Source organism: Nicotiana tomentosiformis, chromosome 3 (assembly GCF_000390325.3).
Source record: "Nicotiana tomentosiformis chromosome 3, ASM39032v3, whole genome shotgun sequence".
NCBI classification, from domain to species: domain Eukaryota; kingdom Viridiplantae; phylum Streptophyta; class Magnoliopsida; order Solanales; family Solanaceae; genus Nicotiana; species Nicotiana tomentosiformis.
In genome coordinates this window covers 140,010,375-140,032,815 of record NC_090814.1, presented here as the reverse complement: position 1 = coordinate 140,032,815, position 22,441 = coordinate 140,010,375, and the positions used below count along the sequence as shown (strand labels likewise).

At 41.9% G+C, this 22,441-nt stretch overlaps 2 protein-coding genes across 2 annotated transcripts; one reads left to right on the top strand and one right to left on the bottom strand.

Annotated features, from left to right (window-relative positions):
- Positions 1-2,606: 2,606 nt before the first annotated feature.
- LOC117280236 (uncharacterized) lies at positions 2,607-3,791 on the bottom strand. Its single transcript, XM_033659922.2, has 2 exons — positions 3,260-3,791; positions 2,607-2,737 (listed from the first exon to the last, which is right to left on the bottom strand). The coding sequence occupies exons 1-2, from the start codon at positions 3,789-3,791 to the stop codon at positions 2,607-2,609; spliced, it is 663 nt and encodes a 220-aa protein (XP_033515813.2).
- Positions 3,792-18,948: 15,157 nt separating this feature from the next.
- On the top strand, positions 18,949-19,413 carry LOC138908578 (uncharacterized). The gene has a single exon (XM_070199255.1). The coding sequence runs from the start codon at positions 18,949-18,951 to the stop codon at positions 19,411-19,413; it is 465 nt and encodes a 154-aa protein (XP_070055356.1).
- Positions 19,414-22,441: the final 3,028 nt, after the last annotated feature.

The window sequence follows — 22,441 nt, the reverse complement described above, 5'->3', positions numbered from 1 at the left end:
TCCTACTAAGTGTATCTGCTACCACATTAGCTTTTCCCAGGTGATAAAGGATATTGATGTCATAATCCTTCAATAGCTCGAGCCACCTTCTCTATCTCAAATATAACTCTTTCTGCTTGAAAATGTACTAGAGGCTTTTGTGATAAGTAAATGCTTCACAATGCTCGCCATATAGGTAGTGTCACCATATCTTTAATGCAAACACCATTGATGCAAGCTCCAAGTCATGTGTAGGGTAGTTCTTCTCATGATTCTTTAACTGCCTGGAAGCATAAGCAATAACTTTTCCATCTTGCATGAGAACACACCCAAGACCAAGTCTGGAGGCATCACAATACACTGTGAACCCACCCGAAACTGTCAGCAAGGTTAACACAGGTGCAGTGGTCAACCTCTTCTTTAACTCTTGAAAACTCTACTCACAAGTGATAGTAGGCTATAATCCTGTATTTTAGTTGCTTATTGCATTCTAATCCACTATACTTTACTTATGTTGAGCTTTAATTAGAGTGCTTTGCACTTATTATATGTTTTATGCCGTGTAGGAGTGATTCCGAGTTATTTAGATGTTGTGGAGCAAATTCGAGCTAATTGGAGCTTTAAAGTTTGAGTAGAAGTCTAGAGGATTAAACCGGGATTGCGTTCGTGGGTCGAGTACCAAGTCCGGATGTCAAAAACTGAAAAAATAAATTACTCTACAAAAAATACACTGCCATGCCGCGCAGGGCACCGCGGCTGTGTAAAATATGCTCAGAAACTGATTTGCAACTCGTTCGGGAATTCCTCACAAGCGCGTCGCATGGTGCGGCGCGGCATGTGGCGTGGTAGTGCAAAATTCTTAGAGTATCTTCCTATTTCAGCTAAAAAGGGAATTTTTGTCTAGGGTTATTTGGGGGATAGTTAAATACACGGGAAAAACTCCATTTCTGGGATTTTAACATACTTTAGACCTAGGGAAGATAAGGAGAAGGGGGAGAAGCAATAACACAAGGATTTCATCCTTCCTTCCTCACTCAAGATCCAATTTTGGATTGTATTTATGTTTTCCTCTACTTTTATTTCATTTGTGAAGAACTTCTCCATGTCTATGGAGTAGATCCTTTTGGATTTTGATGGATTTGGTGTATTCATGGTTGTTTGTGGATTATAACTCTATTTTTATGTATTTGAATCGGTTTGGAAGATTTAATTGTTGTATCTATGTTCACTTGTTCTTGTAATCGAGAGAGGCATAACTAGTGATATATTTGCACTATATTGTTGGTTAAGTTCATAGATTCTTCTAAGTAATCGAAAGAGGCTAGTTGAATCATTAATTAAACCTAGTTAGGAGGATAATCGAAAGAGGTTCTCCTAAAGACCAATTCATTATGAATTCTTGCATATCTTCACCGAACTTAAATTGGTTCATATTGTGAGGTTGAGACTTAATTGAGAGAGGAGTTTCTACTAAACAATTGTACTGATAATTAAGTGAATTCGAGAGAATCACTTGAATATTAGAAGTGAGTTATCTAGAGTTAGACCCCAAACAATTATCTTGCACCTATCCTATCAACCCATATTTACTCCCATTGATAATTCCCTTGCTTACCTTTGTTGCGATTGTCATTAGTCAGTAGCTATAAATTTTAGTTTATTAATTATATAAACCCCAACTGTTGATCCTCCTGAATAGCAATCTAGCTACAAACTATAATAATACTATTTAAATCCAATCCCTGTGGAGACGATATCATACTATACTATCTTTGACTAGCGAGCACAATTTAAGTGTGTGTTTTGCGACTACTCAAAAAGTGTCTGACCACTGGAACTTAACATCTTTCTGAGTCAACTTAGTTAATGGAGCTTCCAGTGAGGAAAATCCCTCTACAAACCTTTTATAGTAGCCAACTAATCCCAAGAAACTCCTGATTTCGATTGGCGTTGTCGGCCTTGGCCAGTTCTTGACTGCTTCTGTCTTCTGAGGGTCTACTTTTATGCCTTCACTAGATACCACGTGGCCTAATAATGCCACTGACTAAAACCAGAACTCACATTTTGAAAACTTGGCATAAAGCTGGTCTCATTCAAGGTCTACAAGGCTATCATGAGGTGTTCTCCATGCTCATCCTTGCTCTTAGAGTATACCAAAATATCGTCTATAAACACGATAATAAAGGTATCAAGGAATGGATTGAAAACTTTGTTCATGAGGTCCATGAATGCAGTTGGAGCATTTGTCAACCCGAAGGACATTACTAGAAATTCATAGTGCCCATAGCGAGTTCTAAAGGCTGTTTTAGATATATCCTCTTCTCTGATTCTCAACTGATGGTACCCGACCTCAAGTCTATCTTTGAAAAGTACTTTGCACCCTGAAGTTGATCAAATAAATCATCAATTCTTGGCAGTGGGTACTTGTTCTTAATGGTAACTTTATTCAACTGCTGATAGTCGACGAATATTCTGAGAGACCCATCTTTCTTCTTGACAAACAGGACCGTGGCACCCCACGGTGAAACACTCGGTTTGATGAAGCCCTTGTCAAGAAGGTCTTTTAACTGTTCTCTCAACTCATTAAGTTCTACTGGAGCCATCCTATAAGGAGGTATAGATATGGATTAAGTGCATGGCATGAAATCGATGCCAAAGTCTATGATTCTTTCAGGAGGAAGTCCGGGAAGGTTATCTTGGAAAATTTCTGGAAATTCTCTAATAACTGGCACTGACTGAAGAGCTGGTGGTTCTGATTCTGCATTAATGATGAGAGCCAAATAGACAAGACACCTTGCTGATCATTCGTTGTGCCTTAAGGTAAGAAATAAACTTACCTACAAGCGATGCTGAACTACCCTTCCACTCTAAGACTTCTTCATTTGGAAATTGGAACCTGACTATCTTAGTACGACAATCTAACATGGCATAGAAGGAACACAACCAATCCATACCCATGATCACATCGAAATCCACCATTTCTAACTCTATGAGATTGGCCTCGGTGCTGCGACCTTGGACTGAAACTATATAACCTCTCTAGACTATTGTGGCTACCACTGACTCACTAAGTTATTGAGGTTCTAGCCCGAGGTTAATTGCAAAGTATGGAGTCACGTACAAAAACGTTGAACCTAGATCAATTATGGGAATAAACATTATGTGAGTAGACTAGAAGTATACCTGTAATAACTTCTCCAGATGCCTCTATACTCTGACAATCAAGTGTAGCAAACAAACGGGGTTATCCCCCCCCCCCCTTGAGTAACTCGATCTGCACCTCTGCCTGCTCTATGCCCGGCCTGATTATGAGAACCACGAGCCTGAGGTGGTGCAACTATAGTAGATGAGGAACTAGAAGGCTGAGCTGATCCCCCACTAAAATTATGTCGTGACTTTAGGTAGTTTGCCTTTATATGACCACTGTCACTGCAATGATAGCAACCGTGAAACCCGAGCTTGCAGTGACCTGAATGTTGCCGCTTACATGTTTCACAAAGACCTTGTTGTTGTGAATGTTGCTCATCATGACTCTGGCTATGTGAGGATGATGTCCTAAACTTCTGATTCTGGCGAGATTGGTTTCCATAACTCTGAGTACGTCTGAAGGAAGACCCACCACCTGACTGATGACTGGACTGAGCTGGTGCTAATAACTCCTTATTGGAGGAACCCCTTCCACCTCTGCTGGATGTACCATTAAACCCGCCCGCTGTCCTGGCTTTCTTGATATGCTCTTTTTCTTTTCTCCTTTGTTGTCTTTTTTTTTCTAAGTGCTTAGCGAATCCTACAACAGATGAGAAAGTTGTCATTCCTACCACTGCAACTGATGTTGTATCCTTAATGTGTTAAGCCAAACCACCAACAAACCTGCGAATCTTTATTTTTTCCATCTTAACCATGTGAGGAGCATGCTTAGCCAAACTTATAAATTTCATGTAGTACTCTTGCACACTTTTATTCCCTTGCTTGAGCTGCTCGAACTCTGTAGCCTTAGCTTCCCTATCCTCTTCTGGTATAACATTAGCCATGATGGCCTCTTCAAATTCTTCCCAAGTAGGAGGACCATCATCTTCATCTCTTTCCTTTTCCCACATCTCAAACCAAGCACCGGCCACATCTCAAAGCTAGTAAGCAGCCAGCTCCACAACTTCATCATGAAATGCCTTCATCGCTAGGAGGGATTTCTTGACACCCTCCAGCCACAACATTGGATCTTCATCCACTAGAATACCACAGAACAATGGAGAACTCATCTTTAAAAATTCATTCACTCTTGAGGACTCATAATTGTTTTGTCTATTTGATTGAGGTGGAATCTCATCTCTTCTCTCATTCTGATTGGCCATGAAGGCTTTAAACATCTCCATAGCACCGTTGACAGCATTAAACATCTGACCCAACTATGGAGACATAGCTGTCTGAGTTGGAGCTGCTGTTGGGGGTGGCACTGGATCCTGAGGTACTAGCTCATCATGCTCCACCCCTTTTTCATGTTCAACCCGGGGTACTTGAACCCCCTTTCTGGATTTACCATTCCTTTTCTGAGTTAAAACCTTCTTAGTTCTACCTTGAGCCACAATAGTAGCAATAGTTTCTTGAGTAGAATCCTGAGTGTCGGTGCCAGAGTTGCGAGTACGAGCCATTTCTGCGAGTTTTGGAGAAACGAATACATTAGATAATTTCTAAGAGGTAGGCTATACTGCACGATCTAAAGTAGGAAAAAAAAAGAGATTTTCCTAAATGTTGGTAGCCTCCTATTTATAAGTATATCACGCTTCATATCCATAAATAAGACTTTACTGACACGGCTTCATAGACCCCTAAGACTCTATAAACCTGATGCTCTCATACCAAGTTTGTCACGACCCATTTTCAGAGCAAGCCGTGACCGGCCCCCGGTCGCTAAATTTAACCGAGCTAACCATCTGCACTTATTAAAACTATTATACCCTCAAACTTTATATGCAACAAAGAAATATTTTAACCAAATACTTTTAATTAATTTGAATATCTAAAATAACCAACTCTCAAACTTTATTCATAGTAACTACTGAAATACTGCTAAGTTATTATCAAAAACATCTGAATCTTAACCCACCGATTGTGTTTATGAAGCCTCTACTGATAAACTGACGCACTGCTCAGGACATGAGATTGCCTGGCTAGTTCTCCAAGTAAACAAAGAAATAACTAAATAAAGATGACTCAAAGAAATACTCCACGAACAAAAGCGGAGCTCACCAATAGCACTGAAAGAGAGGGAAGTCCTAACCTGTAGCCTGCTCGCCTGCAAAACCGGTTCATACTTTGTACCGCAGACCAACGTAGGTTCCCAAAAGACAATATCAGTACCATCCATTGTACTTAGTGAGTCTTGACGACATGGGACGAAACTTTAATAAAATATACATTACCAATAAAGATTCTTGATGCATGAAAAACATAAAGCTTCTAAGAACAATTCTAAAATAATTGCATAGTAGCAGTTTATGAATATTCTAAAAGAAATTCCTTTCCTTTTCTTTCTTATAAAAAAAATAATACTTCACTTTATACTTCGGGAGTTCCAACTATCCTGACTTATTTTTGTCTTAGTCACCGTGCGATGGGCACGGGTTCGATCCTAACCTGATCGAATAGGCCCAATCCATGAGGTACAACTCGCTTTATGGTTCTCAACGCTCATGTATCATACCTTAGCCCGACTAAGTAAATTCTCTGCAACGAGACCCTCGGCTCGTGTGCTCCTTACTTTGGCACAAGTAGTTTCAGGAAGTCAACGCCTTGGTCAGGACCCTCGGCCTGGACGATGACCCCTTCCCAGAATAAGAGATACTCCCAAAATCTTTTCTTTCTAAAACTTCTTCTTGTGACTTTTCAAGTCTAAATCTTTTCTGGAACATCCTATACATACTGGTATTATTACATGTAAATCATGGCATAAGAATAAAATAAATATTCAAAAGTATTTCTAAATATTCTTGCTTCTTCATGAGTTTTCAACATGAAAATGGCATATAAGAATAACACAAAAATCTGAGAATTTATGCATATATATCATAATAAATCATCTGAACCTCAGCTAGAACAATTCTAAGTTAATAAGTACTCACTCGCTCCGATTAAATACATATTAACTCTTTTAAGCAATTCATCAAACACCTTGTGTGTGTGCTTTTGTCAGTTAAATCACTTTAGTAAAGGGTTATATCAACTCACCTCATAAATCCTCGAGCCAATACATAGACCCCAGTCCAATTTATACCAGTCAAACAATCGATTCAACAACAATCAATGCATTGTAATCAATTTTAAAATTTCACACCTAAACATGAAATTTACTGGTGATACAGAGAAAGAAGGGAATTAACTATTCAATTCTTACCTGCTACTAATGTAGGATAATTGACAATAGGTAATTTATATACCTGAGTTCAAGAATTAGTGATTCGTAAAAAACCCTAGAATTGTTTTCGTTGCCTGCGTGTGTAAGTTTCGTAGCCTTGTTTTTGAGTATTACAACCCATTTCCTCCATTTACTGCTTATCCGTGTTCAATTATAAATATGTGACTTGTCGGGGAGGTTTCAGAATGAATTTGGAACACTAAGTTCTAAGGTTTAAAGCTTAAGTTGAAATAATTGGCCGAATGTCAACTTATGTGTAAACGACTCCGGAATAGAGTTTTGATGATTCCAATAGCTCCGTATGGTTATTTTGGACTTAGGAATATGTTCGGAAAATTATTTGGAAGTCCGTAGTTAAATTAGGCTTGAATGGCAAAAATAGGAAGTTTAAGTTGGAAATTTGACTGGGGAGTTAACTTTTTGATATCGGGTTCGGAATCCGATTCTGGAAATTAAAATATGTCTGTTATGTCATTTGTGGCTTATGTGCAAACTTTGAGGTCAATCGGACTTCATTTGATAGGTTTCGACATCGAATGTAGAAGTTGGAATTTCTTAGTTTCATTAAGCTTGAATTGTTGTATGATTTGTGTTTTTAACTTTGTTTATTTGATTTGAGGCCTCGACTAAGTTTGTATGATGTTCTGGGACTTATTTGTATAATTGGTTGAGGTCCCGAGGGCCTCGGGTGAGTTTTGGATGGTTAACGGATCAAATTTGGACTTATAACAAGTTGAAACTTGTTGCCTACTGATGCAATCGCACCTGCAGAACTTATCTCACAGGTGTGAGCTCGCAGAAGCAAGCCTGGCATCGCATAAGTGGACGGAACCTTGCAGAAGCGAAGGAAGGGGAAGCTGGGCAAAACCGCAGAAGCGGGCACTTGTCCGCATAAGCTAAGGACTATCGTAGTAGCGGAAACTTAACTGCAAAACCATGACCGCAGATGCGGCCAAGTGAGCCGCAGATGCAAAATCCCCTGGACAGAAATAAAACAGAGGGGTTGCGGGATTTTGGCATTTTTGGACATTTCCAACACGGGTTGAGGCGATTTTTCTGAGAGAATTCATGGGAAAACTTGAGGTAAGTCACTTGTGATCATTATTAGTCAATAATATTGAATTATTATTGAGTATTTCGACTAGATTATATGTTTTTAAGGTGAAATTCGAGGATTTGGGTCTAGAAATTTGAAAATAAGATTTGAGATTTGGAGGTAGAGTTGATGTCGGAATTTGGTAAAATTTATATGGTTGGACTCGTTGTTGAATGAGCGTTCATATTTTGTAACTTTTGTCGAGTTCTGAGACGTGGTCTCCACAGACGATATTTGAGTGGAATTTTGATTTTTTTTGGAAAATTAGTATTTTCATATGGAATTAATTCATATAATTTGTTTTGATGGAATCAAATTAATTGTAACTAGATTCGAGGCGTTCGGAGGCCGATTTGCGAGGCAAAAGAATATTGAAATAAAGAATTACACAGTTTGAGGTAAGTAACACTTCTAAACTTGGTTCTGAGGGTATAAATCCCTGAATTACGTGTTATGTGAATTGTATGAAGGTGACGCACATGCTAGGTGATGGGTGTGTGAGCGTGCACCATAGAAATTGTGACTTAAATAAATTCTGTGGAGTTGTAAAATTGAAGAATCAAGTTATTATCCACATATCCTCCACGTGTTAGAGAAATTGAGTTGAGGTTCGTATTAAAGATCATGTTTAGGCTACGTGCCGATATTTTGGGACCCGTAGGGTTGTGCTGCTATTGAATTAATTGTGTTAAAATGTACATTTTATACTCAGCCATGTTCATCCATTGCGAGTATATTTATGGGATCGAGCTGCATGCCGCAGCAGGCCATATTGGCTTTATCTTTATTACTATTATATGGATCGGGGTTGCACGCCGCAGCGGGCCTTATATGATTTATTATTATGGGATCGGACTGCATGCCGCAGTAGGCCATGCCGACTTTATATAGCGCTTGGGATGAAGGAGCCCCTTCGGAGTCTGCACCCCCCCATGGTGGCACAATTGATGTTTATATTTGGGATGGACTTCTCAGGGCATGGAGTTGCCTTATTTAGTTATTTATCTTAGGGATGGATCTTGCCCGAAGCATTTATATTTATAAGCTAGATTGGCCTTATACAATACTAAGTGACTAACTGTAAGTTGATGAATATATATATATTGGATGGATCTTCCCTGGGCTGGATTGGCCATATATAATACTGAGTGATTGAGTATTTTGATATTGTGAGTACACGAGGTTTCCACTGAAGTGTATTACTTACAACACGTACATTGGCATGTAGATATAGAGCCTAGGTTGCATAGGTCTCACGAGTCATGGGTAGGTTTAGTAGAATCTTGTGGATCGGTACGGAGATGTCTGTACTTATCTTCGAGAGGCAACCGAACCCTTAGGAAAATTTCACTTTCTTGTATTCTGTCGTGCGAATTTGTTGATTCTGGGAACTAAATTTCTGTTATTTTATTCTCTTATATATGGTGAGGATACGTACTATTGGATCGGACGGCCAGCCACCAGTGCCACCAGTTAGGGCCGCGAGAGTCCAAAACCGTGGTAGAGGTCGAGGTGTAGCTCGTACAACAGTTGGAGAAGCACCTGTAGAACCACCAGTTGCACCAGCTCAAGAGCATGTTCCAGATATAGTTGAGCTGGTGGGACCATTGCAGGCACTAGCTGTGCCTATTGTGATTCCAGGCCTTCAGGTGGATTTAGCCCAGATATTGACTATTTGCACTGGCCTTGCTCAGGTGGTTTCGGCTCAGGCCGCACCAGCCATTTCTCATGCCGGGGGAGGTACTCATACCCCTGTCGCTCGTACTCTAGATCAGGTAGTGCAGGGACTTCAAATACCAGTGGCACTACCAGTCTAGCCGGTTGTAGCTGCTCAGGCCCAGGTAGGTCCTATTATGAACGACGAAGAGCAGAAGAGATTAGAGAGGTTTGGGAGACTCCGTCCTCCATCTTTCAATGGAACTGATTCAGAGGATGCTTAGGATTTCTTGGACAGATGCCAGTGGATGCTTCGTACAACGGGTATTCTGGAGACCAGTTGGGTCTCATTTACTACTTTTCAGCTGAGTGGAGCAACCTTCATATGGTGTGAGACTTATGAGAAGAGCAGACCATTTGGTGCAGCACCACTATCATGGCATGAGTTCTCCGTATTAGTTCTGGAGAAGTTTATGCCACAGACCCGCAGAGAGGAACTGCGCATGCAGTTCGAGTATTTACGTCAAGAGGACTTATCCGTGACTCAGTATGAGATGTGGTTTTCAGAATTGGCTTGTCATGCAGTTTAGTTGGTTCCTACTGAGAGGGAGAAGATTAAGAGGTTCATTAATGGCCTCAACCAGCAGTTCCTTTTTGTTATGACTCTGGGGAATGTCGCAGGTGCTATATTCGACGAGGTGGTTGATAGTGCTCGACGGCTAGAAATGGTCCGTACTCAGGAGTGTGAGGAGAGGGAGGCCAAGAGGTCTCGTGGTCCTAGTAATTCCAGCGGTGTTCCTTCTGGGGGACAGCCCTATCACAGCAAGGGTCGACCTTATAGGCCCGCTCAGATGGCTCGTCCATCTCATCGTGGCATATGAGCTAGTCATGGTTCATATAGTGATCGACCGAGTCAGTCTTCTCTTGGCTCACTTCCAACTCAGAGTTCATCTCGTGCACCATCAGTTCAGGGTTCATCTGTACCAGATTCTTCTGGTAGTTTTTCTGGTTCTCGAGGTTCGCCTCAGAACTCGCCACCATTCTTCGAGAGGGATTGCTATGAATGTGGAGAGTTGGGTCATGTGAGGAAATATTATCTCCACCTTTCGTGAGGTCCAGTTCAGCAGAGGAGTCAGGCTACGACTCCTGCACCAGCTACTACGCCAGCCAGCTTGGGGTGGGGCTCAGGCAGCCAGAGGTTGCCCTAGAGGGGGAGGCCGATCAGGTGGCGGTCAGGCCCGATTCTATGCTATTCCTTCCAGGACAGATGTTGTTGCTTCAGATGCAGTAATCAAATATATTGTCTCAATATGCCACAGGAAAGCTTCTATATTATTTGACCCTGGTTCCACATATTCGTATGCATTATCATATTTTGATCGTTATTTGGGTATGCCCTGTGAGTCCTTAGTTTCATATGTTCGTGTATCTACGCCGGTGGGCGATACTATTATTGTGGACCGTGTGTATCGGTCATGTGTGGTAACTATTGGGGGGAGTGGAGACTAGATTTGATCTTTTATTGCTTAGTATGGTTGAATTCAATGTAATCTTGGGTATGGATTGGTTGTCTCCATGTCATGCTATTCTGGATTGTCACGCAAAAACAGTGACGTTGGCGATACCGGGATTGCCAAACGTCGAGTGGAGAGGTTCTCTAGATTATGTTCCCAGCACGGTAATTTCTTACTTGAAGGCCCTACAGATGGTTAGGAAGGGGTGTTTGTCATATTTGGACTTTGTGAGAGATGTTGATGCAGACACTCCTACTATTCATTCTGTACCAGTAGTGCGAGACTTTCCGGATATATTTCCTACAGACCTGTCGGGCATGCCACCCGACAGGGATATTGATTTTGGTATTGACTTGGTGCCGGGCACTCAGCCAATTTCTATTCCTCTGTATCGTATGGCACCATCTGAATTGAAATAATTAAAATAGTAACTTCAGGAACTTCTTGATAAGGGGTTTATTAGGCCTAGTATGTCGCCTTCGGGTGCACCAGTTCTATTTGTGAAAAAGAAAGACGGTACTATGCGGATGTGCATCGATTAAAGGCAGTTGAACAAAGTTACAATCAAGAACAAATATCCTTTGCCTCGTATTGATGATTTATTGACCAACTTCAAGGAGCGAGGGTGTTCTCAAAAATTTATTTGAGGTCTGGGTATCACCAGTTGAAAATTTGGGATTCAGATATTCTAAATACGGCATTCAGGACCCGTTATTTTCACTATGAATTTTGTGTAATGTCTTTTGGGCTGACCAATGCCCCAACAACATTTATACATTTGATGAATAGTGTATTCCAGCCATATCTTGATTTCTTTGTCGTAGTATTTATTGATGAAATCCTGGAGTACTCCCGTAGCTAGGAGGAACATGCACAACACTTGAGTATTGTATTACAGAGGCTGATGAGGGAAAAACTTTATGCCAAATTCTCTAAGTGTGAGTTCTGGCTTAGTTCGGTGGAATTCTTGGGACACAGTGTCCAGTGAGGGAATTAAGATGGATCTGAAGAAGATAGAGGCAGTTAAGAGTTGGCCCAAGCTATCTTCAGCTATTGAGATTCGGAGTTTTCTCGGCTTGGCTGATTATTATCATCACTTTGTGGAGGGCTTCTCGTCTATTGCATCGCCCATGACTAAATTGACCTAGAAAGGTGCTCCATTCAGGTAGTCGGATGAGTGTGAAGAGAGCTTTCAGAAGCTCAAGACTGCCTTGACCACAACTCCAGTTCTAGTTTTGCCTTCAGCTACATGCTCTTATACAATGTATTGTAATACTTCTCGAATCAATATTGGATGTGTCTTAATGCAGGAGGGTAGAGTGATTACTTATGCTTCACGTCAGTTGAAGCCATATGAAAAGAACTACTCTGTTCATGATTTAGAATTGGTAGCTATTGTTCATGCATTAAAGATTTGCAGGCACTATTTCTATGGTGTGTCTTGTGAGGTATTTACAGATCATCAGAGTCTTCAGCACTTATTCAAATAGAAGGATCTAAATTTGAGGCAGCAGAGATGGTTGGAGTTGCTAAAGGACTATGATATTACTATTCTATATCATTCCAGGAAGGCCAATGTGGTGGCCGATGTCTTGAGCAGAAAGGCGGTGAGTATGGGTAGCCTTGCATTCATTCCTGTTGGTGAGAGGCCTCTTGCAGTTGATGTTCAGACCTTGGCCAACCAGTTTGTGAGATTAGATATTTCAGAGACCAGTCGGGTTCTAGCTTGTGTGGTTTCTCGGTCTTCCTTATATGACCACATCAGAGAGCGCCAATATGATGATCCCCATTTGCTTGTCCTAAAGGACAGAGTTCAGCACGGTGATGCCAAAGATGTTACTATTGGGGATGATGGGATGTTGAGGATGCAGGGTCGAATTTGTGTGCCAAATGTAGATAGGCTGCGTGAATTGATTCTTGAAGAAGCCCACAGTTCGCAGTATTCCATTCATCCGGGTGCCGCTAAGATGTACCAGGATTTGAGGCAGCACTATTGGTGGAGAAAAATGAAGAAAGATATAATTGGGTATGTAGCTCGGTGTTTAAATTGTCAACAGGTGAAGTACGAACATAAGAGACCGGGCGGATTGCTTCAGAGACCTGAAATTCCGGAGTGGAAGTGGAAGTGTATTACCATGGACTTCATAGTTGGACTCCCATGGACTTTGAGGAAGTTTGATGCTGTTTGGGTAATTGAGGATCGATTGACCAAGTCCGCACATTTTATTCCAGTTGGGACTACCTACTCTTCGGAGCGGTTGGCCGAGATTTATATCCGCGAGATTATTCGCCTACACAATGTGCTAGTGTCCATCATTTCAGATCAGGGCACGCAGTTTGCATCACAGTATTGGAGAGCAGTGCAACGAGAATTATGCACATAGGTTCAGTTGAGTGCAACATTTCACCCTCAGACGGACGGACAGTCCGAGCGCATTATTCAGATATTGGAAGATATTCTACGCGCTTGTGTTATAGATTTTGGGGGTTCTTGGGATCAATTTTTGCCGCTTGCATAGTTTGCCTATAACAACAACTACCAATCGAGCATTCAAATGGCTCTGTATGAGGCTTTATATGGGAGACAGTGTCGGTCTCCGATGGGTTGCTTTGAGCCAGGTGAGGCTAGGCTATTGGGTACTGATTTAGTTCAGGATGCTTTGGAGAAGGTTAAATTGATTCAGGATCGACTTTGCATGGCGCGGTCTAGACAGAAGAGTTATGCTGACCGGAAGGTTCGCGATGTCGCTTACATGGTAGGAGAGAAGGTACTACTCTGAGTTTCGCCTATGAAGGGTGTTATGAGGTTTAGAAAGAAGGGCAAGTTGAGACATAGGTATATTAGACCTTTTGAAATACTTAAGAAGATTGGAGATGTGGCTTATGAACTTGCTTTGCCACCTAGTCTATCGGGTGTTTATTCAGTGTTTCATGTATCTATGCTCCGAAAGTATGTCGGAGATCCGTCTCATGTTTTGGATTTCAGTACAGTACAATTGGATGGTAATGTGACTTATGATGTGGAGCCGGTGGACATTTTGGACCAACAGGTTTGAAAGTTGAGATCAAGGAACATGTCATTTGTGACTTGTGTGCAAAATTTGAGGTCAATCGGACTTGATTTGATAGGTTTCGGCATCGAATGTAGAAGTTGGAATTTCTTAGTTTCAAGGAACATGTCATTAGTGTTTTAATGTTGTTTATGTGATTTGAGGCCTCAACTAAGTTCGTATGATGTTTTGGGACTTATTTGTATAATTGGTTGAGGTCTCGAGGGCCTCGAGTGAGTTTCGGATGGTTAACAGATCAAATTTGGACTTGGAACAAGTTGAAACTTGCTGCCTACTGATGCAATCGCACCTGGAACTTATCTTGCATAAGCGAGCCTGGATCGCAGAAGCGGATGGAACCTTGCAGAAGAGAGTCCGCAGAAGCAACACCAAGGTCGCAGAAACGGAGGCAGGGGAAGCTGGGCAAAACCGCAGAAGCGGACGCCTCTTCGCAGAAGTGGACTCTTGTCCACAGAAGCGAAGGACTGTCGCAGAAGTGGAAACTTAACCGCAAAAGCGTGACCGCAGATGCAGTCAAGTGAGCCACAGATGCGAAAACCCCTGGACGGAAATAAAACATAGGGGTTGCAGGGTTTTGGCATTTTTTGACATTTCCATCACAAGTTGAGGCGATGTTTCAGAGAGAATTCATGGAAAAACTTGAGGTAAGTCACTTGGGATCTTTGTTAGTCAATAATATTGAATTATCATTGAGTATTTCGACTAGATTACGTGTTTGTAAGGTGAAATTCGAGGATTTGGGCCTAGGATTTGAAAATTAGATTTGAGATTTTGAGGTCGAGTTGATGTAGGAATTTAGTAAAATTGGTATGGTTGGACTCGTGGTTGAATGGACGTTAATATTTTATAACTTTTGTTGGGTTCTGAGACGTGTGTCCCGCGAGCAATATTTGAGTGGAATTTCGGATTTTGTTGGAAAATTAGTATTTTCATATGGAATTAATTCCTATAATTTGTTTTGACGGAATCAAATTAATTGTGACTAGATTCGAGGTGTTTGGAGGCCGATTCGCGAGGCAAAAGCATACTGGAATAAAGAATTACACGGTTTGAGGTAATTAACACTTCTAAACTTGGTTCTGAGGGTATAAATCCCTAAATTACGTGTTATTTGAATTGTATGAAGGTGATTCACATTCTTGGTAACGGGCGTGTGGGCGTGCACCATAGAAATTGTGACTTAAATAAATTCTGTGGAGTTGTAAAATTAAAGAATCATGTTATTATCCGCATATCCTCCACGTGTTAGAGAAATTGAGCTGAGGCTCGTATTAAAGATCATGTTTAGGCTACGTGCCAATATTTTGGGACCCGTAGGGTCTTATTGCTATTGAATTAATTGTGTTAAAATGTACATTTCATACTTAGTCATGTTCATCCATTGCGAGGATAATTATGGGATCGAGCTGCGCGCCGCAGCAAGCCATATTGGCTTTATATTTATTACTATTATATGGATCGGGGTTGCATGCCGCAGCAGGCCTTATATTCTTTATTATCGTGGAATCAAATTGCACGCCACAGTAGGCCATATCGGTGTGATGACCCGATAGGTCATCTTATGTTATAGAACCTAATTCCGCATTTTAAAGTCTTAAATACCTCATTTTAGCTTTTCTCAATATGCGTGCACAGTCCGGGTGTTTTTCCGAAAAGGCTTTTATGTTAAAAAATGAGAAAATGTGAAATTTTTGCCTTAAAATCCATTTGAGTTGACTTCGGTCAACGTTTTGAGAAAACGGACCCGGATTCGTATTTTGACTATCCCTGTGGGTCCGTATCGTGATTTGGGACTTGGGCGTATACCCGGAATCGTATTCAGAAGTCCCTAGCTCGGGTTATCGCACTTTGTTGAAACTTGAAAGTTAAAAGCTTAATGACTTTAAAATGTTTGACTTTTTGGATATCATGTCCGTATTTTGTTTTCGGAATCCGGTATAGGGAAAATACTATATTTATGACTTGTCTGTCAAATTTGGCGAGAAATGGAGTTGGTTTGACGTGATTCGGACGTCCGGTTGTAAAAATAGAAGTTTCAAAGTTTTTTGAAAATTTCCTTTGATTTGATGCTAAATTCATAGTTTTAAGTGTTATTTTGACGATTTGATCGTGCGAGCAAGTTCGTATGATGTTTTTAGACCTGTATGCATAATTGGTTTAGAGCCACGAGGGCTCGGGTGAGTTTCGGATAGGCTACGTAGTGGATTGGACTTAGAAAATATTGCTGGTGTGTCTCAGTTCTGGTGCAGGCCTCTGATCTCGCATTTGTGAGGTCAGGCCTCGCATGTGCGATATGGCAGCAAACCTGTCAGTTTCGCATTTGCGAACATCACCTTCGCATTTGCAAAAAGACCCAGTTGCAAAATTGCGACCAGGTCTTCGCTTTTGCGATGGGGACTGGGGGGAGCTACTTTGCATTTGCGATCAATGGGTCGCATTTGCGATCAATGGGTCATATTTGCGATCAGGCCAATTCGCATTTGCAAACAATTTATCGCATTTCCGATGGAAGCAGAGATGTGAAGATCTTCACATTTGCGAACCCCAGATCGCAAATGCGACATCTGCAACTAATCAAAATGAGACTTAGACGGGATTTTGGTTCATTCTCTCAAATTTTCAAAGAACCGTTTTTCCCCAAATCATTGGTAAGTGATTCTAAACTTGTTTCTTTCAATCTTTCACTACATTTCCTAAGATTTCAACCAAAAATCATATGTTTTTATGGTGGAAATCGGGGGTTTTGGGTAGAATTAGGAATTTTCTTTAAATGGGGATTTAGACCTCAAATTGAGGCCGGATTCCAAAACAAATTACATAATCGGGCTTGTGAGTGAGTGGGTGTTCATATTTTGTGACTTTTACCCGATTCTGAGACGTGGGCTCGGGGAGGCTTTTTGAGGCGATTTTCTAATTTCTTGCTTTAGCTTTGATTTCATTAATTAGATTAATTTCTCATAGTTGTATTTATGGTATGTAATTGATTCTGGCTTGAATTGGGCCATTCGGAGTTGGATATTCGTGGAAAAGGCATTGTTACCGATTGATTTAGCTTGGTTCGAGGTAAGTGGTTTACCTAACCTCGTGTGGGGAAAATCCCCTTAGGATTTGGTACTGTTGTGATATGTGAGTGCCATGTACGTGAGGTGATGAGTATGTACACGGTCTATTTGTTGTAAAACCTGATTTATTTTACTGAGTAGCAACCTGTTTTTTTCCCTTTAATTTGAGTTATACCGTTTAAATGAGTATTAGTCTGTTTTCATTCTTAATTGAGCTATTCCAATATGTGTAGTTATCCCGTTTAGTCTAATATCACATGTCTACATGCTTTAACTGCTTATTTGAAATCTGTGAAGCATGCCTAGTTGATTTCCTACTTTTTCTTGTTCCTTATCAGTATAACTGTAGAAATCTTGCTGTTAACTTTATCGGTTTGAGCTGTGTGTTTACTTTTGAGACTACGAGGCGGTTCCTCGGGAGTTCTCCCTGCACAATTACTTTTGAGAGTATGACGCGGTGCCTCAGGAGTTCTCCCTGCACATTTACTTTTGAGACTACGAGGCTGTACCTCGGGAGCTCTCCCTGCATATTTACTTTTGAGACTACGAGGCGGTACCTCAGGAGTTCTCCTTGCCCATTTAATTTTGAGACTACGAGGCGGTGCCTCAGGAGATCTCTTTGCTTATTTACTTTGGGACTACGAGACGGTATCTCGGGAGATCCTCTGCTATTTAACTCTATGTTGTACTGCTATTTTTGTTGTATTTTCCTTTTGTTAAATTCCAGTCTCTTAATATATTGTTATATTCCCCTGCTTTATTAATTATATACCAGTGGGCCTGACTTGACCTCGTCACTACTCAACCAAGGTTAGGCTTAGCACTTACTGGGTACTATTGTGGTGTACTCATGCTACTCTTCTACACATGTTTTCATGTGCAGATCCAGGTTCATCATACCAGCCTCGCTATTAGTTGTGCATTTGCTGCTGTTCCAGAAACTTAAAGGTACATCTGCTCGTGCCCGCATACTTCAGAGTCCCCCTCTATTCTTGCCTATGTCATTTACCTTCCGCATTTTTTTATTAGACTCTGGTGTATAGAGATACTAGTTTCCTTCTGTAGCTTGTGACTTATGATGTTACGGGTTTTGGGAAGACTGTGTATTTATAGAGTATTGGTTATTTTACATGTCGAGCGGCATTGTTACTAGTTATTCAGTTATCAACTGCTGCTAGTTGCCATGTTTTACTCTCGTTTTGCTATTTTCCTTAATTTGTTAGGTTTACCTAGTCGTAGAGACTAGGTTCCGTCACGATATTATACAGAGGGAGTTTGGGTCTTGACAAGTTGGTATCAGAGCCCTAGGTTCATAGGTGTCGTGAGTCACAAGCCGGTTTATTAAAGTCTCGCGGATTGATACAGAGACGTCTGTACTTATCTTCGGGAGGCTATGGAACTGTTAGAAAAAAAACTATACTTCTTTGATTCCTTGTCGTGCGAAATTTGTTGACATCAAAAAATTCTAAACTTCTGTATTATATTCTTTTTCACAGATAGTGAGAACCTTTACCGGAGGATCTAACGACCAGGCACCTATGCCCCCTGCTAGAGCTGCGAGAGGCCGGGGCTAGGGTAGAGGCCGAGGACTTCCACGCGGTGCAGCCAGAGCACCCTCATGAGCTGCTATAGAGGAGACCCCAATAGCTCCAGCTAGAGGGAAGGCATCCGAGGTACCTGTTGTTGCACCAGCCCTCCAGGAGACTCTAACCCAGTTTCTGAGCATGTTCAGCACCTTAGCTCAGGCTGGATTAATTCCACTTGCTCCTGCCACATCTTATGATGGGGGAGGAGCATAGACTCCCGACGCCGGTACCCCAGAGTAGCGAGTTCAGGTAGATCAGGATCCAGAGATCATACTAGTGCAACCGGTAGCTGCAGTTCAGCCCGAGGTTAGGGCAGTAGTTTCTGAGGCAGAGCAGCTTAGACTTGAGAGGTACAAGAAGTACCACCCTCCTACCTTCAGTGGATTGGCGTCAGAGGATGCCCAGGGTTTCTGGAGGAGTTTCACCATAATTTTCATACTATGGGCGTAGCGGAGTCGAGTGGGGTTTCTTTTACTATATTCCAGCTTAGAGGAGCAACCTATCAGTGGTGACGTGCTTATGATTTGAGTAGTCCAGCTGAGGCAGATCCACTTACATGGACTCAGTTCTCGGACATGTTTTTGAGAGAGTATGTCCCTCAGAGCTTCAGGGACGCATGGCGCGTGGAGTTTGAGCAGCTGCGCCAGGATGCTATGATTATGTCAGAGTATGCAGTTCGTTTCAGTGATTTGGCCCGACATGCACCAGCCTTGGTTGCCACAGTTCGAGGGAGGGTTCGTCGGTTTATCGAGGGACTCCACCCAAGCATCAGGATTATCCTCGCTCGGGAGTTGGAGATGGATATTTCTTACCAGCAGGTTGTGAATATTGCTAGGAGATTAGAGGGCATGCTCGCTCGGGATAGAAAGGAGAGGGAGGCCAAGATGCCTCGAGAGTCTGGCACTTACAGTGGTACTCGTGCCCCAGCTGCAGTTGGCCATGGTAGGGTTTATGTGAGCCACCCCGTTCATTCAACTCTTCCAACCGCCAGTGGTATTCCGGCCCTTCGATGCCCCAGGAGCCTTATTATGCACCGCTAGTGTCTAGTGTGCCTCCTGCACGGGGTGCTTTTAGCAGTCAGTCCAACAAACCTTGCCCGAGCCAGTCACAGAAGCCACGCTCTCCGAGAGCTTGTTTTGAGTGTGGCGACACCCGCCATATGGTGAGGGATTGCCCCAGGCTTAGGAGGGCTGCACCTCCATATATTTCTCAGCCACCACATGCTCCACCGGGTCCTCATGCTATGATTCCAGCACCAGCTACCGCCCCACCTGCTCATCCAGCTCGCAGTGGAGGTCGGGGAGGTCAAGGTCGCCCTAGAAGGGGAGGCCAGGCCAGGTATTATGCTCTTCTGGCTTGTACAGAGGCAGTTGCTTCCGACTTTGTCATTACAGGTATTGTTCCGGTCTGTCATAGAGATGCTTCGGTTTTATTTGATCCAGACTTCACTTATTCATATGTGTCCTCTTATTTTGCCCCGTATTTGGGCGTATCTCATGATTCCTTGAGTTCCCCTGTTTATGTGTCTACTCATGTGGGAGATTCTCTTGTTGTGGACCGCGTGTATCGGTCGTGTTTGATTGCTCTTAGTGGTTTTGAGATCAGAGCCGATTTATTATTGCTTAGTATGGTAGATTTTGATATTATCTTGGGCATGGACTGGTTGTTGCCCCATTATGCTATTCTTGATTATCATGCTAAGACCATGACACTGGCTATGCCAGGATTACCATGATTAAAGTGGAGTGGTACCTTAGAGTATACTCCCAGCAGAGTTATTTCATTCCATAAAGCTCAGCGAATGGTTGAGAAGGGGTGTGACGCGTATCTAGATTATGTGAGAGATGTCAGTATTGATACCCCTACAGTTGAGTCAGTCCCAGTAGTGAGGGACTTTCCAGATGTGTTTCCAGCTGATCTTCCGGGCATGCCGCCCGACAAAGATATTAATTTTGGCATTGATTTGTTGTCGGGCACTCAACCCATCTCTATTCCTCCGTATCGTATGTCTCCTCCCGAGTTGAAGGAATTGAAAGACCAGTTATAGGAGTTGCTTGATAATGGCTTCATTCGGCCCAGTGTGTCACCTTGGGGTGCTTTTGTCTTGTTTGTGAAGAAGAAGGATGGTTCTATGCATATGTGCATTATTGATTATGTAACGACCCGGCCGGTCGTTTTGACTATTACAATCCCGTTCCCCCATTTACTGCTCAAATTGTGATTTACGGTTGTTATTTGGCTTGCCGGGGTAATTGTTTCAGGTCCAATGAGCTTTTGGAATGATTTGGAACACTTAATTCCAAGGTTTAGAACTTAAGTTGAAAAGGTTGACCGGATGTTGACTTATGTGTAACGACCCTGGAGAATTTTTGCTAAGGAAATTAAGGTTTTGTGGTGCCGAGGTAGATCAATTAGTACAAAGGTTGAACAATGCACTGGGGAGTAAAGGAAAATTTTTGGCAGAAAAAAACATTTCTGCGGCCCACTATGTGGTCGCAGAACCACTCTGCGGACCGCATAATGGCCGCAGAGTGAGGTAGGAAAGGGGAAACTTTGGATGCCATTCTGCGGTTTGTTATGCGACCGCAGAACAGGTCTACGGGCCGTATAGTGACCGCAAACCCAGGCAGGCAACTTCAGTTTTTGGGCACCAATTTTTGCGGCCGAAATGCGGAACGCATATCAATTCTGCGATCGCTTATGCGACCGCAGAGTGTGTTTCAGAGCTTCATTTTTCTGGTTTTATAAACCCGTTCCCATTCTTATAAAACACTATTGGAGGTCATTTTAAAGGGTTTCATCTGATATTTTAGAGAGTGGTGAGAGCATCTTAGAGAGATAAAGTGAAGACTTAGTCAATTGTTCATCAATTCTTGTTCAAGACTTGAAGATTTCACAAGGATCTTACTAGGTCTTCAAAGAGGTAAGAATTTCTTCCCCCAATTCTTCAATTTTGAGTTTGGGTAAAGATGGGTGATTGGGAGTATGATTCTTGAGTGTAAGAGTATTATTTATACATACACAAACCAATAAGGTTTGTGGAAAGATTGTTGAATTTAAATGGGTAAAGATTGGGTTGAAAATGGTAGAAATCTTCAAAGACTTTAATTGAAGATTTGAGGATCGAGTTGATGTCGGAATTTGGTAAAATTTGTATGGTTGGACTCGTGGTTGGATGGGCGTTCATATTTTATAACTTTTGTCGGGTTCCGATATGTGGGCCCCACGAGCAATTTTTGAGTTAATTTCGGATTTTTATTGGAAAATTAGTATTTCCTTATGGAATTAATTACAATAAATGGTATTGCTTGAGTATAATTAATTATGGCTAGATACGAGGCTTTCGAAGACCAATTCTCGTGGCAAGGGCATAGCGGAATAAAGAATTATACGGTTTGAGGTAAGTAACAGTTCTAAATTTGATCCTAAGGGTATGAAACCCCAGATTATGTGTTTTGTGATTGGTTTTGAGGTGACGCACATGCTAGGTGACGGGCGTGTGAGCGTGCACCGTAGGAATTGTGACTTGATCAAATTCCATGGAACTGTGTAGTTGAATTATCTGTTGATATCCGTACATTATCTACGTGTTAGAGAAAATTGAGTTGAGACTCGTATTTAAAAAAGTCATGCATAGACATATGCTATTATTATTGGTACCCATTGGGGTCATTTCTGTGGTTGAATTATATGTTCAAATTGTAATTTCACACTCAGTCATGTTCATTCATTTCATATCATATCTCAGTGTCTGTTGCTATTTATTGATACATTATATTATCATTATTGGGCTGATTTTCATGACATCTTGAGCCCGAGAGATAGGAGAGGCTGATGATTGAATGAGGCCGAGGGCCTAATTGTGAGGATATTTATGGGATCGGGCTGCACGCCACAGCATGTTTCATTGATTTATGCCATGATTGGCTTGTTATAGCGCTTGGCTGAAGGAGCCCCTCCGAAGTCTGTACACACCCCCAGTGAGCGTAGGTACCTACTGAGTACGAGTGCCGAGTGCCGAGTGATGAGTGATGAGTGATTGTGAGGTTGGAGTGAATGGGAGGACTG

Bases quoted from the DNA above. Each gene is read 5' to 3' on its own strand.
- LOC117280236 (XM_033659922.2), bottom strand. From the start codon at position 3,791: ATGACAACTTTCTCATCTGTTGTAGGATTCGCTAAGCACTTAGAAAAA. The intron at 2,738-3,259 runs GTGCAGATCGAG...TCATTAATGCAG, and splicing joins CGGGCATAGAGCAGGCAGAG to AATCAGAACCACCAGCTCTT.
- LOC138908578 (XM_070199255.1), top strand. From the start codon at position 18,949: ATGTTTTTGAGAGAGTATGTCCCTCAGAGCTTCAGGGACGCATGGCGC.